Genomic DNA, 17,153 nt, shown 5'->3' with positions numbered 1-17,153 from the left:
TGCAGCTTGTGAGGAAAGCCCTGCCACGTGGAATGGGCGCCATGTGCGCTGCCGTCCGGGCTCGGGTTTCGGGGGAGCCGCGGGCGGCCCCTCCACCCCGGCGGGCGCAGCGCCCGTGCACGAAACTGCAGAGGCTTGCTGCCTGTTTGATCCAACCTGGAAGCGTGTGTAGCAGTTCCAAGCCCCTCAACCCCGAGCACGCAGTGACTCCTGCCAAGGCCATGCTCCTGGTGCCTCTCCAGACGCTGAGGGACCTTGGGCCGGGGGTTGGGAGTCTCATGCCAGCACCGTCACGCGTGTGGTCACATGTGTGCTCTTGGGCCTCCGAGGGAGCGAAGGCTTGTGCCCGACGACGTCTGGGCCCCTCTGCTGCTCTGACAGTGGCGTGGCTTCAGGCCCTGTCGGCCACCAAGGTGAAGGGCCACAGGCCCGCCAGAGGGACCCAGAGGGAATGGCTGAGCCCGGGGGAGGGGGCGGCGTCCCTGGACAAGTGTCCGAGAGGTGCAGCTGGTCCCCTCTAGGGAAGGAGTCTCTGTGGTGCTTTGATAACCACGCACATTCACGCCTGGGCGGCCACGGGCCACGCGCCAGGCACGCAAAGCCTGAGCGCAGCTCCTGGTTCCGCCCAAGCCCCTCCCGCGGAACGCGAAGGCTGTGCGATGTTCTCTCTCCAGGCCACTGGGCACGCGCCGCTGCGAGCCAGGTAGGTCCTGTGAAGAGCCGCCCAGGCTGGGAGCTGCAGAAGGCCCTCGGCAGGGCCAGGGGTCACCTCCCCGACAGGGGCACTCGGGCTTGGGTGGTGGCCTGAGGAGCCCCGAGGCTGGCTGCCGGGAGCAGAGGTGGAGAGCACAGGCCCGAAGCAAGCCATGCCTCCTGGGACTCACGTGACCCAGGACAAGCTGCTGGGGTCTGTGCCCTGCCCGTAGCATGGGGTGACAGTAGCGTCTGCCTCGTGGGTTGATACAGAAGTTAAGTCGCGGTTAGAAGCACCAGGCACGGGCCCCGTGTGGTCGGCGATCCACCCTGCATCAGCTGTTGCTGCACTAGGTGGGGCGTGCTCATGGCCATCTGCTGCTCTCAGACGTCTTCTGACCAGGAAGGCGCAGCAGCAGACCTCATCAGCAGGGCCGCCACGGCCCCCCACAGGGCGTCCACGCTGGAGTCCTGCCTGTCTGCGTCTTCCTAGGGATTGGGGGGACACAGCCACGGTGCGGGGGCATCTGGCCCTTCCCTGCAGCGGCCCGGCCCCTCCCTGGTTGCTGTGGTCCAGTGGCTGTGAGGCTCCTGCACCCACACTGCCCATCAGATTGGAAGGGCTTCCCCACCGGAAGCGTCCTTGCCCCAAACCCCCGGCACTTCCCTGAGACGATGCAAGATTCCGCAGAAATTCTTCTTTCGGGAGCCGTGGTGGGGTCGCGGAGAGCGGGCAGGGCTTTCTCAGGGGGCCAGCCGACCCTCTGCCATGCCATGGGACAGGAAGGGCCCCGGACCCGCTGGTGGCAGTGTCCTCTAGGCTGCCGGTCGTGGGGACCACACCCAATCACATGAGCATCTGGGAGAAATTCTCAGCTCCCCCAGCCTGCTGGGTCCAGGCGGAGTGAACTTGTCCAGCAGCTCTGAGGCCTCCTCCGAGGGAGAGTCCAGTGTGGAGGCCTGGTTGGTGCAGCGCCGCGGCTCTGGGCGGATCAGCGCCGCGGGTGCGCAGAGCCCTGACGGGCACTGGGGGTTGAGTGGGCGGTGCAGTGACCGCGGGCCCGCAGGGTTACAGACCGAGGGCGTGTCGGGCGGGGCTGGCAGATGTGGCAGGAGGCCCAGGCCGCTTTTCCAGAGAAACCCACCAGACGTCTGGGCTGACCTGACGGCCACCTCCTGTCCGTGGGCCTGCTCGTGGCTTCCTGCCGGGTGTGCCCGAGCTCCGCCTCTGCCGGCGCCCTGGCAACCTTGCTTGCTCTGCTTCTGCTCTGTGGGTCACGGTCGTCTGGGGCTGCGTGATCAGGGCATCCTAGCGGGAGTCCCACTTGGAATGCATCAGTCAGCCACTCAGCTGTGTGGCGCTGGGCACCCGGCTTAGCCTTTCTGAGCCTCCGGCCCCTCGTCTATAAAATAAGAAACATACTCAGCTCACCGAGTTCTTCACAAGGTTGAATGGAGAGCACGTGTAACTCTTGATATACACCAGGCATTTAATAAGTGGTAAATAGTGGCCTTCTTTTTTGGTAGACTGTAAGCTCTTTAAAAAAAAAAAAATCTTCCTCTTTTTATAAGCACCTGGCACAGTGCCTGGGACATAAGTAGGTACTCAGTAAATGTTTATTTGAGTCAGATGAATTACTTTTAGCATAAACAGATATTTCTCAAATTCTGTGTCCTATTTATTATCCCCTAAAGAACTTTAGCCATGTTTTGACTTCTGTGGTCTTTTGAGGGAAGAGCTGGAACAGACGTTCACCCCGAAGGGGGGGTGGGCAGAGACTCACGTGCTGCCAGAGCTCCTCGGAAATCTTCCCGTGATTTCCTGCCCTGATCTGATGGAGGCCGCCGGGCCAGGCTTGCTTTGATGATGCAAATGTGGTGGTTTTCTTCCAGATTCTGAGAATCTGCACCAGGTATACCCCAGAGCAAGACACCATGACGTTTTCGGACGGCCTGACCCTGAATCGAACCCAGATGCACAACGCCGGGTTTGGCCCCCTGACCGACCTCGTGTTCACCTTTGCCGGCCAGCTTCTGCCTCTGGAGATGGACGACACGGAGACAGGCCTTCTCAGCGCCATCTGCTTGATCTGTGGAGGTACCACCACCTAGAAAACCCTCGTGGAGGGTCCGTGAAGAGCAACTCACACTTGTAATTTATGGGAAATTCCTCATCTCCACTTTGGAGTTATTTTGCATGGAAAAGGACATGTGGATAAAGCCGGCCATGCATGCTTAGAGTTCGTTGCATTTTTCAATATTTTTGTTAGTTAAATAAAGGCATTTGGGGTTTTTCTGCTCTGAAATCCCAAAATGCTAGTTCTCCAGTTACCACAGGTGCTTTTTTAAAGGTAGGATTAGACTGTTGTAACATAAGTTGCCCCGGGATATTTTTAGGAGAGCCAAGGAACTTGCATGTGCTGTTTGCTCTTCAGGGGCTGAGATCACAAGTCATTGTGTTGGCCCCCTACCATCCTTGGGAGGTCTCGGGTGAAATATGGTTCTTCTTTGTAGTGACCCCTCCTGGCTCACGGGAGGCCGAATCACGTGTGGTTAACGAGTTAACTGGCATCAAGTAGGGGGCTGATTGACTTTGCCTTTTTAACCATCCTGCTCAAGGTTTCCTTTAATTCAGTTCAGTAGTGACACCTCCTGGTCACGAGAAGTAATGCTCTGCCGGGGACAAAAGCAACCAGCCTTCAAAATGTGGACACTTTCAAGTATCACTGCTTAAGGCAGTTGCACACATCTTCAGATTTGTTTATGTGATTGAATCATCAAATTAATAAGGTTACGATATAGTGGAACCAAGGAGGGAGGGGAACTGGGCAGAAACTCTAGCCTGCAAATGCGTAACTCTTTCTGTCCTGATACTGATTGTTTAATACCTTACTCCTGGAATCTAGACCGTCAGGACCTTGAGGAACCAACAAAAGTAGATAAGCTACAAGAACCATTGCTGGAAGCACTAAAAATTTATATCAGAAAGAGACGACCCAGCAAGCCTCACATGTTTCCAAAGATCCTCATGAAAATCACAGATCTCCGCAGCATCAGTGCTAAAGGTATGTCCGCCACGCTGCACTCACTCACCCACCAGGTGGACTTGCGGTCCTGACCACAGTGTATTGCTTTTTAAAACCCTGTGTTTTAATTGCGGGTGTTTGATAGTAGCTGCCTTTTTGCTATTATTATTCTGGAATTCATTTCTCATTGGAATCAAAAGGAATTAAATAGTACCTGCCCTTAAAAACAGTAAAACCTCAAGTCTTACCCTACTCGGTGATCTCAGTAGATTAGGAGAGCTTTAAAATTCAGATGACTAAGTGAGTGATTAGAAAAACTGTTTCCAAGAGAGCATACTATATGACCGGCATTTTAATTTTCTCGTTTTGTACATTTCATTCCAGCTTCCCATACATGCTCTGGTTTGTGTAAACTTGATTCCAGTTTTTCCTGAACACCCAAACCTCAAGAAAAAATGAGTAGTGCTTAGGGTGACCGTGACTGGTTACATCAGTCTAGCCGTTGTTCTCTCAGTGTGTAGGCAGATTTAACTTCTGCACCTCTAAGCAAAGGGATTCTTGCCTTCCTGAGAGGTGTAACTATTTTTTGCCTAGTGATTTCCAGTTAATATGGCAACTGGAGCAATTACAGAAGTGCCTGGAGCCACATGGCAGCTGAGTGTGAGAGCAGAACATGCGGTTGTCACTCCCCTTCCCTGAAGGCCTGGTGAGCCAGGGAACAAACTCGACATTTCAGGAAGTGCCTAGAAGCACAGCGAACGTGTTTGACAAGGAGTTTCAATTCCTGAGCTCCTTCTAAGAGTGAGACCCTGAGTTCATCCCTAGCCTGGGATTAAGTGTAGAAGTCACCAGTCTTGACCACTGTCAGTCACTGTGACGTCTCTGATTTTATTTTTTAATATCTTTATTGGAGTAGAATTGCTTTACAATGGTGTGTTAGTTGCTGCTGTATAACAAAGTGAATCAGCTCTACGTATACATATATCCCCATATCCCCTCCGTCTCTGATTTTAAATCCGCGAGGCTGTGGAACTTCATACTGCCCCTCCCCGCACCTAGCTGGACAGTGCTAACAGAGCGGACACGTTCTGTAACCCGCATCGTCCAGTGGCCACCAGCCACACGTGGCTCTCAGGCCCTTGAGATGGGGCTGATGCGGCCGAGGCACGCTTTTCCTACGGGAGTTAACCTAGCAGGTGTAAACACTCGCGTGTACATAGCGGCCGCCCTCCTGGGCAGCACGGTGCTACATCGAGTGGGTGATCTCGTTCGCCACACGTCTGTTTCTCAAGTCCCTGCCTGCACTTGTGGGGAACTGCTCTCCTTTCACCGTCTCTCTTCAAGCTATACTCTTTCTGGTCTCTTACCAGGAGCTTCTCTTTGCAAATTTGTCGAGTAAATATATACTGTTTCCTAAAACTGATAGAGGTGTGGAGTTGTCACATTTAAGTATGTCAGCCTATCTCTGCTGTTCTTCTACAGATGAAGTGGAAATGTTTTAATGGTGTCAAATTAGGAGAGCCTCTGGGAGGCCCTGGCAGCACGGTTTTCACCCACCGTTGTTAAAGTAGATGAAAGTTGATTCCCTGGTTATCACCTTGACTCCGTATCTCTACCAGATTTCTCTGATCTCTTTTGAAAAGGTGCAGAACGTGTAATTACCTTGAAAATGGAAATTCCTGGCTCGATGCCCCCTCTCATTCAGGAAATGCTGGAGAATTCTGAAGGACATGAACCCTTGACCCCAAGCTCGAGTGGGAACACAGCAGAGCACAGTCCCAGCACCTCGCCCAGCTCCGTGGAGAACAGCGGTGTCGGTCAGTCACCACTGCTGCAATAAGACACTTTCTAGCCACTTCCAACATTCCCCAGTACCTTCACTCCTGGGATTTAAAATGCAAGGAAAAAACATTTTTACTGCTGCTTAGTTTTTGGACTGAAAATATATTCAAACTCAAGAAGGACCAAGAAGTTTTCGTATGTATCAGTATATACCCCTCACTGTCTAACTTACCTAGAAGTACAAACTTTTTAAATTCTAAAAATCAATCAGCCATTTCATGCAACCGAAAACCAGTTAAAAGCTTCTATTCTCCTCTGTGAACACTCAAGATTGCATGGCAAAGACCCAGTCAAAATGACTCACCCCTGGTTAAGTTTCTGAAGACTCTGTACATACAGAAGTATGGCTCTGTTCTCTCTCTCCTATACGTTTGGTGCTTTCCTTTTGTCTTGCATACTCCAAATAACCAAGACACCAAGGTTATGGAACCGATTACTGTACATGTCCAGTTAAGAAAGGGTCAAAAAGATAACTCTCTTGCCTTCGCAGATCAAGACGTCGAGGTAAGGAAATGGGACTGTCGTACAGTGTGGCAAGATAAGGCTAAAGGTGTTCTACTTTAGTTAGCGTAGAAGCTTGTCCTTGCTCTCTGGATGCTCTCAGACCGCATCTTTCCTTTCATGTTGCCCAGTGAAGTATACGACAAATTCACTGCACTAGCAGAAGAGAATTCTGTATCAGTGTAACTGCCAGTTCAGGTATCAAATGTCATTTGTTCAATTGTGGATGTCACTTTAAATTAAAGGTGGTTTATTACTTGTTTAATGACATAACTACACAATTTTTTTTTAAAAGATGATACATTTTTACAGTAATGATAGCCTCCAAGGCAGAAACACTTTTCAGTGTTAATATAAGTTTTTGTTTACCTATTCACAAGCCATTAGGGAGGTTTCATGGGATAATGACGGGCTGGCCTCTCACCTGCACCGTGTAACTAACTCTGTATCCTTCCTGATTCCCGCTTGTTACTGGGGGAATTTGCGTTGCCTCCCCGAAGTCACCGGCAGAGAATCTGCGTCCTCTGGCCTGGTCCAGTCACTACGAACAGAGTGGAGGCTGGGGTGGAGTGGTTAACAGACCCAAGTGTCTGTCAGTTTCTTAGTTCTCATTTAAGCACTAGTGGAAAAAAATTTTTTTTTTTGATATATTAGCAAGTCTGTGATGTACTTTCACTGGCTCTGTTTGTACATTGAAATTGTTTAACAATGCTTCTTTCTATGTTCATATACTGTTTACCTTTTTCCATGGAGTCTCCTGGCAAAGAATAAAATATATTTATTTTAAAGGTGTATGAGAGCTTTTACTGCACGTTCACCTTCAGTAAAGAGACGGAGAACACAGTTCCATTTTTAATGTTTAAATTTCATTTCAAAAAGCAGGTCTGTAGTCTGCAATCAATCATGACAATTAAAATCTGTGCTAATGCACAACAGTCTATAACAATTCTACAAGCCAATCAGACAGTACATGACATTTCAATGAGTAAAAAAGAGCATAAAACTGTATGTGTAAGAACAAAATGTTAAAAGGCCTACCACAATAATAAAAAACCGTCAATTACATCGTCACATTAAAATAAGCCAGATGTACAAAAGTCTTGAGACAGAAAAGACAAAAGGGACAACACAAGTTATCTGCTGAAAACTGTTTTCTGTGCTCTGTGGGCACCTAATTAAACATCGCAAAATCAACATCATCTTCTTCATCAGACTCTGCAAAATATTTTACTTCTTTCCTAGCCCGACCGGTCCGCGGCAGAGAAGGTGGTTCAGAAGTGAAGTCTGATGGGAAGATGTCCACATCTGAATCCTGATCGAAAGATGTTTTCTTCGGTTTCTAGACATTTTTTTTTTTTTAAAGAGATTTAAAACCCCGAAGTTAGGGGGGGGAAAAAAAAAAGACTAGTGTTAAAGAGAATTATTATTCCTTACACGTCACTTATATTTGGGAAATACTACCAGCAGTGGTTCTTTTAAAAGCAGAACTGTAATGCTAACTTAAGTGTGAAGCCAGTTACCTAATCATTTTCACGAAGAGCTAATGTGCCACCTTGGTGATCTCATGATACCACCATTACTTATTTAAGACTTATGAACAGTATATGTAGTGCACGCAGTAAGCGTTTATAAAAGGCAGAGGAAGGTCACCAGGATGGGCCACAGTCACAGCAGATGACTGGATGGAAAACGTCAGTGTGGAGGGCACCACGGAGCTAAAGTCATCTGTTCGTGTTTTTTAAGTTTTAAAAGGAAGGGGGAGAGAGAAAAAAGGGTGGCATTTGATGTTATTAATTTACCTTAAAGAGACAGTATACTGCTGGAGAAGGGTCAGACAAATTGGGAAAAGTAGCCACAGTCAAATGAATTCAAGTTAAAAAGAATCAAATCAGTCCTGGTCAAATAAATTCGAGTTCAAAAGAAATAGCCTTAATTTGGTCTGGAAAGTAATACTTTAGGGTAGCATGTAACTTCTGCCACTGCAGGCCGTGGAAGACGCGAGCAGGCTGATTTATGCCGCCCTTTATCCAAGAGGTGGTCCCGATTATATAAATTTTACATGTGGATGATTTTTTAACCATATACAAGCCCCCTATGGATAAGACATACTAGGTTTAAATCTGTTACAAGACGTTACAGTAACAAGCGAACTAAGCCAATTATGTAACATTCTTAAAACTGTGCATTAAAAAGATGCTGCTAATTACCTTGCTTGTTGTTCTAGAGGTTTTCCTGCCAGGGTTATAATCACCTTCGTTTTCAGAGCCAGATGCTTTCCTCTTCTTTGCCCCTCGGCCTTTACCTTAAAATGATACAAAGGGGTTTTTCTCCCAAGGTTAATCAGTGCAATATAAAAAGTGTCAAAGCATTATACTTTTCCTTCTTTGGCATGCCCAGTTGGTACTGCAATCCTGATCTCTTACTGTGATTAACATAGAAACAGTGTGTCAGCATCATTTCGGTTCTGGGGTTGACATGAGTAAGGAGTATTTCACCAATACATTTAAATTACTTGGAAAGTGCTGGTGACAAACTTTAATGACCAAACCCCTAATGCATAAAAGAAACCTTGGCATTTTGCACAGGTGGTACTTGGCCTGAAAAGAAAATCTCTTAGAAGAGAATTTGTTAAATTGTATGCGATGAAAAAAATTAGTTTCTAATTTGTCATAGACCAATACTTCTAAAAATATAGCATGAATTACTAGAAAAGCAAGACATACTTACTAGCACACATTGTAGAGGTCTGGATGCTTACTGTAACCTCTCCTGCCACACAGCAGTGACAGCCAGTTGCATATCCCATTTTAAGTAGCACAGCCCGCCCTGCACTAAACTCCCCAGTATTAATCACAAGACCATCTGTCAAATCCATATTCCTTCTCAGACTAGAGTCACCCCATGCGGCCTATTTTTTTTTTCATCTACCTAATCTTGCATGTTCATCACTGGAGGAGGAAGGGGAGAAGGTAACATGTAAACGGTCACCAAACGTTCTCCATCCTACAGTGATGCCAGAGAAAGAGAAAAAGTAAGCGGCAATTCTAAATTTTTTAAACTTAAAGAGCTATATGACTAACTGATTGTACTAGTAAGAAAAGATAGCCTAAATGGTCTTGGGATGTCATACTTGATCAAATGAATCAATGAGATGGCACTATTGAATTTATAAAGGTTTCAAACCATGCACTGCCTAAGTACCAACCTCCCTAGTCACTATGTTTCTTTTCTGCCCCTTCGGTTTGCTGTAGGTCTGTATCTCCTTAACCCAACCAATGCTTTAAGAAAGAAACACGTTGATGAGAGTATCTATCAGTTGGACAAAAGACTGAACAGCTACCCTTAGAGAAATCATGTCTTACATATTTTTTTAAGCATCTTTAAGGATTTCGTAGATTCCAGAGGCAAAGAGGAGACAGCAGGGAGAGGAGCTGGTGCTGTGCCCTTGCGGGGGCCCTGAGGACAGCTGTTTCAGCTCCCACATGAAGACAGGGCTCTGGTCTAAGGGTCCCCGCTCCAGCCTCCGCCAAGGAGTCTCACACTTTAATGAGGACCCCCCACTGCCTTTTATAACCACTTCCAGGGAGTCCGCTGCAGGGGGTCTCTGAACCATTCTTTGGTAGCAAGTTGCTGACTTACTTGACCTCTTTGAGTCTCAGTTTCTTGATTTGTAAACAAAGTGGACTAAATTGCTATATTTCCTTTGGACTCTAATTCAGCACTGATTCTTAGAACATTGCTTACTGAGGAGTGAAACAATTTAAAATAAAATAGGTACCCAGTCTCTCTAAATTCAGTTAGTAGAAGAGACTAAACACTTGCCACATGGAATATGCTAGAGGGTTATACAAAGATAATCCTCACCTTTGGGTGCTGTTGTCTTCTTTGGAACGCCAAATTCGGAATCCGAGTCAGAGTTTACAGTCTCTACTTTCTTCTGTTTGGGAGTTCTCTTGGGCTTGGGGGCTGTATCTAAAGATGGTTTTCCTATTAAGCAAATTTCCATTTCATAGATCAATGTGATATTCTTACAACAATTCAAGCTGGAGTGAGTCCTATAACGATGGAATTTCTTACTGCTGATATGAAATTGAGTAGCCTTAAATAATGTAATGATTTCTCTCCGTTTGGTGCCAGTGTAAAGGCAAACAACTGCTCATAGGTGACAAAATGGTTTTTATTTAATTTTTCATAATTTGCCTTTTGATAATTCAATTGAGAAATTTAAATTAACAAGGGCCATTAAAATGAATGAAGCAATAACTTTTAAAAAGCAGTAGTAAAAAGACATTAATGATAATGCCAAGTATAACCACATGTTAAGTTCTAACTTTTAAAATGTTTTAGAGAAAAAAAAATTATGGGACCCTCAAATACCATGAATAGAAACTTCACTTCCATTCAGAGGTTGAAATCAGACTTGGTACTTTTATGTGAAAAGAAACGTGAAAATTCTAGGTAAGTGGATAATAGATCCAAAGGCCTTTATTTTGATGAATTTTGTTTTTAAAAACCTTGCTTCATTTACAGTCTATGAAAATTGATAAATCAGCCTTTACTTGTGTGATTAGTAAAACCTAATTTGGAAAAAAAGAACGTACTGAATTAACCACACTTTTCTATTAAAAACACCCACGCTCCTTATATGGAAAACGTGATCGCGATCCAATACACGGCGCTCAAGGTGAGGCCCCTTGTTGGAACAGCAGGAGCGGCCTGCAGGCTCTGTGGGCTTTCCTACCACTAGAGCCACGGGGCAGCCCCGGCGGGAGTGCGGGCTCCACACGTGGGGAGGTGCAGTGACGACCCTTTCTCCTGGGACGTTTCCAGGCCTGCAGTGTTAGGTGGCACTGGCGACGCTACCGGGCGGGTGTAGGTCAGGTACGTGCGTCCTCTGAGCCCGTCTGCTGTGAAGCACTGGAGCCACAGGACGGGAGTGGCTGTGCGTGCTGGCCTTTCAGTTAATGCTAAGCTAACTCGTTAGGTCTGATGGGGGTGAACAGCCTGATGAAGGAAACGGGCTGACACGTTCAGAGAGGGAAAGGGCTCCCCAGTTTTCAGGGTGGTTGTAAGATGCTCATATCAAGATGCTAAAAAGATGCTTAAAGGGGAATTACAGGGCCCGTCTCAGTTTGCGTTCTCCAGAAGCAGACCCCACCTGATCCTAACGAAAAAACTCAAGTTAGGAGTGCCCACTTGGGAGGTACAGGAAGGCAGTGCAGAACGAGACAGTGAAGAGAGGGCTGGGTAATGGGAGGGTGTCGAGCTGTCATCACTCTGGAAGCTTCACCGCGTGAGGAAGCGGAGAGCTGGCATGAAACCCGAGCGAGCTAACCTGAGGGGCACGAACCCTGAGAGACGTGCAGACCAGCTTTCCTCAGTCACGGGTAAAAGGTGGCAGGCACAGCCACAGAGAAAGTCCTCAGTAGAGAAAGACAGACCATGGCCAGGGCGGGGCTAGAGGCTGGAGGGCCGGGGCTGGAGGGCCAACCAATTTCTCACCACCGCCCCAGTGTGTCCAGAACAGCAGGGGCTTTTACTGTTGTTCTGCTGCATGCAGTACATGTGTGTCTACAACGGTGGGTGTCTGTTGTGCGCTTCTAAGATCCTGAAGGGACATTCCATACTGTTGATTTACTTGCTGGGTAAGTGGTGATTCTCTTTTAAACCCAAAGCACTAACACTGACCTCCTTCAAGGTGTGTGCCTCAGTACCAGTAACAGATTCATGAATCAACTCCAATCAACTTATTCATAAACAATCTAAGGTTACGGAAAAGAAAGCTGCATGACTCACAAACAACAGGAGGCCCAGACTGAGCTGAGCGACGGCTCCCAGGAGGAGTTAGGCATGGCCTACACAGCTGAGGCGGGCAACTGCTATCAGCACAAACTCTCAGCCTACTTCACAACCCAACAACTAACTACAGCACAGCTTTACCAGAAAGCTGTCTTTCCATATCAATGCATGGGGTTATAATTACAGCAGCTTTAAAATGAAGTCTTACAGACATCTGAATAATTACCTCACATGGTTAGAAAACAAGAGGGATTTTCCTCATACACATTTATGCTTCATACCTATTTTCTATTGAAGTCCTAGTGCAAATAGTTTCAAATTACATTAAGTTTCCTTTAACCATCTCTGTATGTTTTATGCGATGCTTAACAAAATCAAATACAAGTACATACCCTTCTTAGCAGCTACTGTTTTACTTGGAACTTTTTCTGTTTGTTTCAGACCAAATGATGGTGAAAAGACAGAAGCAGAATCTTCTTCATTACTGTCAAATTTAGCTGAATCTAAAAATTACAGGGTTTTTTTCAGTAAAGAGATTCTATAAGGACCACTTAGTAGTAAAACTGATTCTTTTTACTGATGACATCTCTTTAGCTAGATAATAGATCTTGTAAGTTTCTATTTTGTGGTCATATAATCCAGAGTATACAAACAGCGGAAAATAATATAACAATGTTATATTTCAAAAAAGTTACTCTGGTGTAGAACAACATAGAAATGCATACAGTAATAAAAATTCCTAATAGTCCCAAACGCTAATCATTTAAAACATAACTGACCAATTCAAAAATACTGACGACTTATTTTAAAATGAGACATTAAAAAGTTCTCACTGTGATTATTTTAGCATCTACACATCTAATTAACCATTTCAGGAATATCAGTTCATCAACTTTACGTCATTAAAGGTTAATTGAAAAGGCATGTAGGCTTACCTTCAGTTTACTTTTACACTCAATTTAATTAATCAATACCTCCCTCCATCCTTCCCCCACTCAAACCAAAACAGGGACTCTTAAAATGGCAACTTGGATGTGAAAGTTTTGTATAGCTGTTTTGACATGCTTTCAAAAATGTGTATCTATCAGTACTTATAGAACCTGTACCGCATCTATCTACATGTATGTGTGTATTTAAAAAATGGAAAACAGTAACTCAAATGTAACTAGGTTGTTCTGACCTTAGAAATTCCACACACAGAAATGTAGGCAATAAAAAAGTATGCACACTGATTAAATTTGCTTCTATGAAGGTTCTAGTCTTTCAGCTACTGGGGTTCAGTAAAACAAATCTGCATATTGGTACACTTGTAGCTTTAAAAAAAAGCTGTCATATATCCATTCACATTGCCATGAAAATTAAATTTTGCTCTTCCAGAATTTCTGCCTATACTATTTTCTCTCCTTAAAACACTCACACTCCCCCCACTATAAATACACACACACACACACACACACACACACACACACACAGGTTTGCATCTGCTTCTCCACCTAAATGCTTCCATAATGCTGATTTTGACCAATCAGTTGGGAATCACCTCAGGAAAACTAAATAAACCTTATTACATTGGGGAAAATGTAAAAAGAAGGTAAGTTTTTTACTCATAAAAAAAATCCATAGCAATAATACGTAAGTAACCAAGAAAAAGACTAAATGAGCATACCATCTTCTGACTTCTGAGAGTATGAAGGAAATGAGAAGAGATTCCCGTAATCCTGACCTTTGTCATGGGAAGACTTTCTAATAGAAAAATTAAACACAACAATATAATGTAAGTATCTGGTTTCAACTTTGACAATTTATATATAATATGTATTGCAGGATTATAATTACAGAACAAAATTTTAGTTCTCTCATTTGTTGCCCTTTGCCAAGGACAGGGCAACCAAACTCCTTTCTTCTCTCTCATAAGCGTAAGTGTGCATGCATACACACAGAGACACCAGACAGACCAACGATTTAACAGAAAAGCAAAACTTTAAAGTTATTCAAAATATCACTAAATTTTATGGTTGACAGAACCTCTTCAGAATTTAACATCAGTAAATTATTGGCAAAAATCCCAGAAGAAAGAATCTCCATCAGAAGAGGCAATAATCTGACTTCTAATACTTGACTGCTTGTGGTTAAAATACTTCCTTAAAAATCTGAAATAGTTCACAGACTTCACCTCCTACATGTTATGTGTTCACACTCACCAGAGGCAAGAAAAAAATCAAGACCAAAGCTAGGGAGGAAAATTAAACCTCTCAATTCTAAAGATTTAATAACTTTTCTCTGAACCAGGAGTGGTCAAGCTATGTCCCGTATGCCTGCTGCCTAATTTTGTAAACAACATTTTACTGGAACACAGCTACGGTCGTTCACTTACATATCATTTATGGCTGCTTTCCTGCTACAAGGGCAGCACTGAGTAGTTGCAACAGAGACCATATGGCCTGCAAAGCCTAAAATATTTACTATCCAGCCCTTTATGGAAAAAATCTGCCAACCCGTGCTCTAAACTATAGCAACGGTTATGTAAGCAGCTGTAATATTAAGCAGATATATTACTTCATGAGAAGGACCTGACCTAGGATGGAGCTTACTGTAAGACTGCTGCAGATGTCCAGACACCTAGCTGCACCATACAGCTGAACAGCAGTTGCTGTGTTACTTACTCTGGACTAGCTTTGGATTTGCCTGGTGAAAACGTATATTCATCTTTATCTAGGCCATCTGAAGGGACAAATTCATCTTCTCCATCATTTGTTATGGGAGATGCTTTAACTTTCAATTCCTCTAAATCATTATTGTCATCGTCATCATCAGCATCGTCGTCCTCTTCTTCTGAGAAATCAAATGTGTACTTAGGCCTTTCAGCTAGGACAAAAATAAAAGTGAGTGTTAAACTCAAACCCAGCTTTATCAACATGAAATACTATTCCAAACAACGCACTTGAAATATATTCCAGCTGTCTCTTAAAATATACAAGAAAAAAAAGAAAAAGACAAGCATTAGAGAACAAAAGTCGACCACTCTGCCTCAGTTACTCTGATGGTGCTGACATCTGTTCTGTACTCCGTGGAGGCTCTGGGGCAACGCTGCCTGTCTCGGGAGAGGGTGAGCTGATGAGGCCACTAGGATGCTGCCTGTCATGCTTAAATCTTACTCAAAACAGTGAGGAAAGCAGTCATGGCCACTGTGAAAGTGACTGCTAATATGAGATTTCTCATTTCTGCAATTACGAAAGACAACTCTTACAGGTCTTTAGGAAGTGCTGCACTTTCTCTTAACCTCTTCCATAAAAACTCCTATCTTCTCTTCACAGTAGTTTTACTATGAAATAACAAACAGTCATTTCTCAGATGAATAGTAAAAATAGAGATAAGACCTCAATATATTAGCAAAACAATATAATGCATAAAAAGGTACCAACTATGGAGAAAGGCACACTGGTATAATGCAAGTAAGTTTTACTATAATTTCTAGCATATACTATGGAATAAAGTTTTGAAAGTCATTTGGATGCTATGCAATTTTACACTTCATTTTAGATGTATGGAAAAAGCCTAAATACAATTTGAAAGCATTTAATAAATTTTCATGTAACTTGTTACTGTGTTAAAAATTCACCTCTAAACTATTGCAACACTGTAAATCAACTATAATAAAAAAAATTTTTTTAATTCATCTCTATTATACGACCTATGCACATTAGGAAAAGAAATTCAATCACTTAGTGACTAAAGGCCTGAGATACAATTTTGAAAGTATCTCCCAGAGATAAAAACAATCATATTTTATTATTCATTTTATGTAAATTAGGACTTAACAATTTGAGAAGAATCTATAAAATAGGACACATCAGTTTTTAATTATTTGAAGACTTCAAATTAATGATTCAGAAAGGATCAAATCACATGCTTAACAGCAATATGTATTAGCAAAATGGGATTCTGCAAGCCTAACTCTAACACTGCAATTATCTAAATTATGCTGTGTGCATATGGAACCAGACTCCTAATGTAGGGGAAATTCTTCATGATACAAGGGGTAGAAAACGAAAAGAACACTACATAGCACTTCTACGGATCCATCACTGCTGGTATACTACACCAAGGTATGTTTTTTTTTACCAAACATCTTCCAACTATGGAGGGAATACAACCCAAACTTTATAACAAAAATCGGTAAGAAAACATGATTCACTTTAGAGAAATTCAGTCCAACTTTGCTAGAAAATAGCATTTTGTAAAGGTTTTTTTGTCTTCATGAACTATAACTTCTGAAATACTAATGGTTTAGTACTTCAGAAACACTGATGATACTAATACCAACTTACGAGTAATACTAACTTTGTCAAACCATAATATATATTAAAATATAAAATATATCAGAATACCAGCCGCTCTCCTAAGTAAAGAATCTCGTGGAATAACCACAGGTTCTGTTTCTTCCAAGTCACTTTCTGACTTGGATTCATCGTCTGACCAAGGATTCCGTTTCTTCACTTTCTTTGCGCTGGGTTTACCAGATGATGTAGGTGCTTTTCTCACCCTGGTACCTAAAAACAAATGAGCAACAATAAGACATGTATCAATACCTATCCAAACGTCATTAGTAAAAATAAAACTATTGTAATGAAAACTTCATGATAAAATAACAAATGTTTGTGAAAACTGAAGACATTACTTCAACTAGTAGAAAAAAAGTACAATCAAAAGAATGTAGTAATATCCTGAACATACAGATTTTCTGACACACAAAAATACTCTAACAATTCCTCACCAGGCTCCTTTTTCTCCCTTTTGGGTTTGGGACCTTTATTTATAGGAGCTGACGGGATCAATGCCTCTTCTCCTGCACCTTCTACTTGTGCACCACTGAATTCTTCATCAAATTCCACTTTCACTGCTGTGGTATCGAGATCACCCTACACATTGAAAAGAAAACCAAACCATAAGTAAAAATAAAAGTTAAATTAGGGCTTCCCTGGTGGCACAGTGGTTGAGAGTCTGCCTGCCGATGCAGGGGACGCGGGTTCGTGCCCCAGTCTGGGAAGATCCCACATGCCGCGGAGCAGCTGGGCCCGTGAGCCATGGCCGCTGAGCCTGCATGTCCGGAGCCTGTGCTCCGCGACCAGAGAGGCCACAACAGTGAGAGGCCCACGTACCGCAAAAAAAAAAAAAAAAAAAAGTTAAATTAACACCATATACTTTAGAGATACACTTCCAGCCAAGAGATCGTTTTTTCATATCAGATGAGTTAAAAAACAATATAAAGCGTGATTCTATTGAGGTCCTAAG

At 43.8% G+C, this 17,153-nt stretch overlaps 2 protein-coding genes across 22 annotated transcripts in view; one reads left to right on the top strand and one right to left on the bottom strand.

Moving 5' to 3' along the window:
* The window catches only part of RARB (retinoic acid receptor beta), a 1,070,304-nt gene extending 1,063,556 nt beyond the window's left edge, over positions 1–6,748 (top strand). For all 19 annotated transcript variants that reach the window (XM_079921499.1, XM_079921514.1, XM_079921515.1 and 16 more), the window contains 3 exons: positions 2,587–2,791; positions 3,600–3,758; positions 5,363–6,748. In XM_079921499.1, coding sequence (XP_079777625.1) covers positions 2,587–2,791; positions 3,600–3,758; positions 5,363–5,559 — 561 coding nt within the window. In that variant the 3' untranslated portion in view covers positions 5,560–6,748. The remainder of the gene's footprint in view (positions 1–2,586; positions 2,792–3,599; positions 3,759–5,362) is intronic.
* A 153-nt stretch (positions 6,749–6,901) lies between these two features.
* Positions 6,902–17,153, bottom strand: part of TOP2B (DNA topoisomerase II beta) — a 66,954-nt gene continuing 56,702 nt past the window's right edge. For 2 of the 3 annotated variants that reach the window (XM_079921496.1, XM_079921497.1), the window contains exons 29-36: positions 16,636–16,780; positions 16,250–16,411; positions 14,525–14,726; positions 13,528–13,604; positions 12,254–12,364; positions 9,927–10,049; positions 8,270–8,364; positions 6,902–7,401 (exon numbers count right to left, since the gene is read on the bottom strand). In XM_079921496.1, coding sequence (XP_079777622.1) covers positions 7,234–7,401; positions 8,270–8,364; positions 9,927–10,049; positions 12,254–12,364; positions 13,528–13,604; positions 14,525–14,726; positions 16,250–16,411; positions 16,636–16,780 — 1,083 coding nt within the window. In that variant the 3' untranslated portion in view covers positions 6,902–7,233. The remainder of the gene's footprint in view (positions 7,402–8,269; positions 8,365–9,926; positions 10,050–12,253; positions 12,365–13,527; positions 13,605–14,524; positions 14,727–16,249; positions 16,412–16,635; positions 16,781–17,153) is intronic. The other variant, XM_079921498.1, reaches the window with a different exon arrangement.

The sequence above is a fragment of the Stenella coeruleoalba genome, assembly GCF_951394435.1.
Source record: "Stenella coeruleoalba genome assembly, chromosome: 5".
NCBI classification, from domain to species: domain Eukaryota; kingdom Metazoa; phylum Chordata; class Mammalia; order Artiodactyla; family Delphinidae; genus Stenella; species Stenella coeruleoalba.
Note: the sequence above shows the minus strand (reverse complement) of the source record. Positions and strands in the feature narration are given on the sequence as shown.